Below are 7,560 nucleotides of genomic sequence, written 5' to 3' on the forward strand. Positions count from 1 at the left end.
TTTGTTTATTCTTTTTTAAAACTTGGAAGCATGTATATATGTATTGCACATTGCTCAATATATGTGGAAAACCTGCTCTGTCAGTACTGTTGTCCATATTTGCTCATGGCTACATACTCTTTCATTTAGTTTGTGTGTTGGGCCATGTCATGTGTACTTTTTTCTTCTTCCTCTATTTCTACAGAACGGCCGCATTCCTTGTGATGCAGACATAGAAAGGCTGACATTGAACGAGGGTTACATCAACGGGACACATCACGTAAGCACCTTTCAGATAGTGTTGATCCAAGGTTACTGAGTGTGTAACCTACATTTGAATCTTACTCTGAAATGTATCCAAATGTATGCAGTTCAGGATGGAGCCTGGTCAGGTGGTGCAGGAGACATTCACGGTGGAGGAACAACCCCAGCAGATGCCACCTATTGTGTCTGTGGAGACCAGTGAAGATGGGACAACGAAGCGTACAGAAACCACAGTAAGAGCTAGATGCTAATAGTAGTCACTTCTTGCGAAGGAGTTTCCAGCTGTAACACAAGGGGAAGAGTGGCATTCTGGCCAAACTGGTTCATTCTTGTTTTTGTTCTGGTTTATTGCAAGGTTTGCTTTGGATGCTATCTCTGTAAAGCAGAAAAGTTCATACTTGTAATTAGTCAGCGTTGATATCTCATCTCTTTACTGTCTTGTCATCCCCTTTTAAGGTAAAGAAAGTAGTAAAGACTACCACCACCCGCACAGTCATCCCTTCTGTGTCAGACACACTGTCAATGGATGGTGGAGGCTCCGTGACAGGTGGATACACTACACCCGCGGACCGAGTCTACAGGCAGGGCCCTGGAGTTGCTGTGCCAATGGACTACCCCACTCAAACTGTGCCCCGAAACTACCACTACGGACCTCCAGTGGGACCTTATGACGACTACCGCGCTGGACCTCCATCTGAGGTCTATACAAGCCTCAACAGGGGAGCTCACATGGATGATCGCTACAGGTAACATGTTCAATGAAATTCCTGTTTATTTAGGCTTCAAGGCATGCAGATTGTTTTTAAACTTTTCCATGATAATGTTTTGTCTCATTGTCAACCTCCTCCTCCTTTCCAGACCGGTTCATCCAGATGGGTATAGGACTCTAGATCCCAACTACAGAGCCCCCAGCAGGAACCAGTTGGACCCCTATGCTGCTCAGCCACAGGTGTGTTAAGCAATCATTGCCCAATTTACTCTGGCACTTTTCTCTTGGCAGAATTTTACTTTGCGGGAATTTTACACACGACACATTTTTCTGGCGAGACAGCGAGAACATAAGAAGGAATTCAAACTGTCTCCAACACTCCCTTCCCACCGATTAATTGTACTGTTATCATAATGTGTATGTCTGAGTTTCCAAGCTCAGACACAAGCCACTGAAAATGTATTTTAGAGTGCAGCCATAGTTTCAGTTGTTTTTGGATCACAGTCTTTGTCTCTGTGTAGGTTGGGCCTATGGGAAGTGGTATGGAGCTTTCCTCCATTCCAAGGTTTGTTCCAGAGCCATACGGTCTGGAGGATGACCAACGCAGCATGGGCTTTGATGAGCCCGACTATGGCATGGCACCTCCAATGCATTACAGCACTGTGCCCCGCAACCCCCATGCTTACCCTCGTGCTCCGCCTCGCAGGACCGGGTAAGTTGTGTGATCTTTGATTTTCCATAATATATTTTAGTGTCAGCCTTTACAGATCTCTTCCTTTTTCCTCTCAGGAGCTATGAGGGCCTCTTGGATGGTGACATGAGCGGTGCAGGAGATTACTACTGGGGTGGTGGTGCGCCACTGGCTCAGGGTGAAAGAGGGAGCATGGCTTCATTGGACAGCACTCTAAGGAAAGGCCCTGGCCCCGGTGGCTGGCGTCAGCCAGAGTTGCCTGAGGTCATCGCCATGCTCAACTATAGGCTGGATCCCGTCAGGAGCAACGCAGCTGCTTATCTGCAGCATCTCACCTTTAAGAATGATAAGGTAAAGGATCCGAAAACAATGCAAGCGCTTTTTTTTTTTTTTTTTTTTTTCACCGTTATAAAGTTTATAAGGTTTTATATGTTTATATATTATTTTTTTCACTAGATTTAATGTTTCATTTTTCTCATTATAATGTCAGCTGGATATGTACAGGGCTGATTTTTAAGTAGTGGACTTTAAGTCATGTTGAAAGCACATCTTGTAAGCACATGATATCTTTTCAGCTGGTTTTCATCTTTTATAAAAGTGTCGTTTTTATTTCTATTTCTAACTAAAATGTTTTTTCCCTCACTTAATTTTAATTCGTGGTAGTTTGCACAGTGCAGGAATGATTGAGACGTGAATTAAAACAAATAGAACAGACCAGAGCTAAACTTTGAGCATGTCACTAAGCTTTATAAATATAAGCAACGGCAAAATCAGAGATAATAACTTGTAAAATAGCACAAGCTGACAGAGCCATTTTTGATTGTTCCAAGGGCTTAAGAAGTATTTTGTTTTGTATTTTGTGTGCATGCTTTTCCCCCTCAATGTTGATGGGAAATTCCCTCACAGATTAAAATACTTGAGGTTTTTATTGTCTTTTCAATGATTTTCAGTGTTTCTCACTTGTTACTCTGTATCCTTGTTTTGGGCCCTTGCTTGTCTATTCATTCTTGATTTAATAATTGTCTTGCATGGTTTCTATTTAATAATATAACAAATGCTCATTCACACTGTATCCCTCCTTTTGATTTGCAGGTGAAATCCGATGTGCGTCGTCTGAAAGGCATTCCAGCACTGGTTTCTATGCTCGACAACCCACACAGAGAGGTCAGTTTGTTGTTTTTCTCCAAGGCTTTCTGTTCGCTCTTTGCTGTTCTGGAAGGTTGTTATGATTGGGCTAAAAGCGAAGCTTAAGGGATGAAGTGTATTTTAAACTGTGAGGACAAGGTGAACTGTAGATTTACCTGTAATACCGAATGAATGTGAGCTATAAACAAGCTGCATGTATTGGACTTCAAATCCTGGAGGGCGACATTTGTTCTAAATCCGGTTTTGGCCGAAACATTCAGTGGTTTTTCTCCAGTTCCCTTTCATTTCGGTCTAGTTGTGGCAAAATTTTGCTGATGTTTGTAAGGGCACTACCAAGGAAACCACATCATGCATTCCAGTCCCGAGGCAAAGAAGCATCTTAATTTCACATTTCGTGCTCCGTGGCCAGTGACAGGTTTGAAGTCTGGTGTGTGTGTGCGCGATAACTTGCTGACTGAGGAAATGGGTCACACTGCAAATGCATCTTCTAAACATTTGAAAGTGGTTTTAAAGAGTCCATCCAATAAGTTTGTGTGTATGGAAAAACGAGTCCACATTATAATATAATGAAAAAATGGTCCAGGAATGCAGACTATTACAACTTTCAAAGCAACAGCGGAGAAAAAATTCTAGGATGTTTGTTAACTTAGTGGAAATAAAGTGGAAGTATTGCATTTTTCATTTTTATTTTTTTCTGTCATAAACACCAGAGTTCACCACCATTGATTATAAATCAGATACAAATGTTCTAATGTTGCAAACCATTGTGCAATTCTTCTTTTTCTGTAGGTTTTCACATTATTAGCCATACATTTATTATTATATAATACATACAAGTTTTAATACAGACAAAATGCACAAAACAAAGTAATAGTTGAGGTATAATGGCACTAATAAATACTATTATTGAAGTATTGTATATTTGTGGGCCATAATTACCATGTTGTAAATATCTGATATTCTAACCAAATATGTACTGTGATAAAGGTGGTTGCTCAAATTAAAGATGCCAAGTTTGAAATTTAGGCTACTTCTCTTGGACAAGCTAGCATCCCACAAGCTAGCTTGTGGTCATCCCCAATGATGATGCTTTCTTGTTGTCAGAAAGAATTGTAGCCACATTAAAGTGAAATTAAGAGGCTGTTTGCATTTCAACCACAATAGAAACACATTTAGAAATGGAAATATAACGCAGTTACAAATAGTCTTTATGCAGATAAACTGTTAGCTTAGTTTGCTACCATCTGTTACGTTAGCAGCTTTAGACATACCTTATATTTTTTACTTAAGGCTAAATACATCAGCCACACCTTCTGTTGTTGTAATACCGGTGTTCTGAGAAACTGTCCTACTTTGGCAAATCGTCCTACCCGTATGATAATGTGATGGTGACTTCTGACTAACCCTAACCATAACAAATATTCACAATGGCTTTAAAAATGAAGTAAATTTGGGTTTTGTGTTGTCTGCATGCGCAGCGTATGCAGAAACAATGGGTAGTTGTTTCCTACCCGATCCTACCCTACTTTGTGAGGTAGGATGGATTCCCAGAACACCGGCAGCATGTATAGGTTTTTGGTTGTTTGTTTGTTTTTCCCTAACTCTGAAAAATATTAATATATAAGGATCCAGTAAAATTGAGCAACTGGATGAAAAAAAAAAAAAGTTTCCTTATATATAATTAATTAAACTGTGCATCATGAAAAGCTATGCCAGTGGAGACCAAGAACAAAACTATGAGTCTTGAGATGAACATAATAGCTCCCCTTTAACATTTCTTTAATGTGTAAATGTGTACAAAATGCAGCCTGCTAATTTACCACTAATTGTAGTAATTACTCGTATGAGGAGCTCTGCCAAGACCTATTTAATGCGTGTAGTACAGTTTCGAGGTCATGACTGTTTCTTGCTAGCACTCTCCATGCATTTGAAATCGATGCCTTCAAGTACCACTCCATCGTGGCTGATGGCCCATTAATCTGTGCTTGTATATGTTACAGGTTCACTACGCAGCCTGTGGCGCACTAAAGAACATCTCATATGGCAAAGATCAAGACAATAAGATTGCCATCAAGAACTGCGATGGCGTCCCGGCTCTGATCAGGCTGCTGAGGAAGACTCATGACCAGGATCTGACAGACGTTATCACAGGTACACGGTGCATAGAGATCCTGGGCTCTGTTTTCAGTCTTGTTCAGTGTGGTTGTTTACTTCTGTTAAGGTGGCTATTATTAATTTAGTTAATGTGTGCCAATTTAGCTTTTTCATACTAGATAAAGCTGACAATTGCCACCAGTTGGACAGCTATTGGACATGACTTTGCAACCCAACAGAAGTAATTTAGCCAACTGGCAGCAATCCCACCAAGAACCATGCAGCTCCCTGCAAAAGCTCCACAATCCTACACCAAGATAAACTTTAATATAAAATGTACACAAAGGAAAGAGAAATTCTGTCAGGTCAGGATTTAAAACAGATTGTCTATTTAACGTTTGTACTAATACATAGAACTGTCATACAACCTTATTTAAACTGTGCATTTTAAATGGGCAATAGGCTACATTGTTGCTTTTCATTGTGCAATCAACATTTATTTCATAATGTTATGGCTGTAGAATTGATGACACTGCCAAGGTTTAATGTGACAATGATGTTAGCTTCGCTTTCACAGTGCAGCTCTGTCTGCCTCTGGGACCAAATCTCCACATTGCACAACCAAAATAGTAAGTCGGTAGGGCTTTTGTTTTCCATGGAAACTCCTGGTAGCTAAATATGGAAAAACTATCGAGGAGGGGGGGAGGAAAGTCTTCTGTTGCAGGAGGCAGAAAAAGGGAGGGAGTGATGCAACCAAAAGTAAAGCAAATGAACCTTGGACAGGCAATGTCTTGAACCTAAGAGGGATCAAAAGCCACATCAAGTTGGCATTGTGCCAAAAAGAAATAATGTAGCTCTTGCTTACTTATTAGCCAGCCCAGCATTTTTAAAATATTTTTTGGAAGGGCTCTGTTTGTTCATTTGCTATAGGATTCCTGAGTTTGCAGAAACCTTCAGTACTTTTAAGTTTAAAACACAAGAAGACTTGATGATGATCAAAATATAGTCCACAGGGTATATCCTGCATATAAAAAATGTTGGCACTCATGGATAACATTGGCCCTCCCCCAAAGAAAATGTTACGAAGGCTGTGATAAATCTTTAACCAGTGTTTTTAATGTTTAATTTACTCAGGCTTAAACTCAACTTTTTATGATGTAAAAGAAAAACACTTACATTTCTTTTGAGTAAGCCAGCGTAGTCACCCCACAAAGGCTTGCTTGAGCCAAGAAAAACCCTGAACTGACTGTAGGATGTATGTAAACTTGTGTGGAAATAAAGTGGGTGTATTGCATATTTTCTTATTTTCTGTCACACACCGAGGTGTTACAGTACTCCAATATTGATGACAACTGTTATACTAATGTGCAAAAATCAGTCATTGGGTGATTCCAATCATTTCAGTTGAGTCAGGCAGCACAGACTCTTCCTTGTTCCTTTGGGACCAGTCACACTTGCATGTGTAGCCACCACACAAAGGTTCAGTCCATTATAGTAATAATATATTTGTGCTTTATAGAAAACAATATTTACAAAGTTTTAAGAATTTCCCAGTGATATCAGTTGCTGGAAAAGTGCAAAATTCTCACTGAATCTTCTCGTCTGGTTTGTTTTTTTTTTTTTTTTTTTTTGTATGTTTTAAAAAAACACTTTTTTTCTTCTTCTCCCCTGAAGGAACGCTGTGGAACTTGTCGTCTCATGATTCTGTGAAAATGGAGATTGTGGACCATGCATTGCACGCCCTCTCCGACGAGGTGATGGTTCCCCATTCAGGCTGGGAGCGAGGGAGCAACGGAGCAGGTGGTGGGGAGGAAAACTGCAAGCCCAGACATCTTGAATGGGAGACTGCCCTCACCAACACAGCAGGCTGCCTGAGGTATGGAGCAAAGGAAGGATGGAAGCAACATTAGAGACGCAAGATATGTAGCTGGGAAAAGAAAGTGGAAAGTTGCCAGGTCAACAGACTGACAGAGCAGTGGGATGTGTGAGGGAGGATGGAAGCAATGATGCGCTAACAGAGCAGAAGAGCAGGAAATGCATCATGGAGTAGGCATAGTGAAGATGGAGAATGATGGTAGAGTCATAATAAAAAAAATACTGAAGACAAATGTCTTCAGTCAGATTAAACTCAAAACTTTTTTTCTTTTTAAAAAAAAAAAATCAGAGCTCTATTTACTTGGTCTTTATAAGATGCTATGTGTAAATACATACAAGTGTAGGAGAAGCATGTTTTAATTAAAACAATCTTTTCTGTAGAAGGAACAAAAACTCCAGATTCAAAAATTCAGACTTAAAAAAGTGAGTATATTGGAGTGATGCATCAAAGATATTTTTCATGTTAAAGACTCTTACTCTAATTACTAGTACATATAAACACTTCTGGGTTAAATGTCAGTTATATATCAAAGAAAAGAAAAATTGCCCAGTAACTGAGCTATCAGGAGGGGAGGGTGGGGTGACAGGAAGGGAATTTCAGAGATTACTGGGAGGGGGGGCAAGCAGAGGACAGTGGGGCATTGACTTTTCTAGTATAAACAGTATGTTCAGGCCTGTCTCTGTTATCTGTGATTTCCCTCAGCCATAAGTCTAATTATAAAAGGGTTACTTGCAGGTGTGGAAACGCATCTTATCTTGAGGATTTAGAAAGTTCAGTATTTACAGAAATGATCTGGACAGC

At 40.0% G+C, this 7,560-nt stretch overlaps 1 protein-coding gene across 1 annotated transcript in view; it reads left to right on the plus strand.

The window, feature by feature from the left end:
- The window catches only part of ctnnd1 (catenin (cadherin-associated protein), delta 1), a 36,575-nt gene that overhangs the window by 12,179 nt on the left and 16,836 nt on the right, over window positions 1-7,560 (plus strand). The window contains exons 3-11 of the mRNA XM_013911929.1: window positions 185-259; window positions 351-476; window positions 700-989; window positions 1,102-1,192; window positions 1,474-1,664; window positions 1,742-1,994; window positions 2,736-2,807; window positions 4,790-4,940; window positions 6,558-6,759. Coding sequence (XP_013767383.1) covers window positions 185-259; window positions 351-476; window positions 700-989; window positions 1,102-1,192; window positions 1,474-1,664; window positions 1,742-1,994; window positions 2,736-2,807; window positions 4,790-4,940; window positions 6,558-6,759 — 1,451 coding nt within the window. The remainder of the gene's footprint in view (window positions 1-184; window positions 260-350; window positions 477-699; window positions 990-1,101; window positions 1,193-1,473; window positions 1,665-1,741; window positions 1,995-2,735; window positions 2,808-4,789; window positions 4,941-6,557; window positions 6,760-7,560) is intronic.

The sequence above is a fragment of the Pundamilia nyererei genome, unplaced genomic scaffold (genome assembly GCF_000239375.1).
Source record: "Pundamilia nyererei isolate P.nyererei 1_Seehausen unplaced genomic scaffold, PunNye1.0 scaffold00075, whole genome shotgun sequence".
Classification (NCBI taxonomy): domain Eukaryota; kingdom Metazoa; phylum Chordata; class Actinopteri; order Cichliformes; family Cichlidae; genus Pundamilia; species Pundamilia nyererei.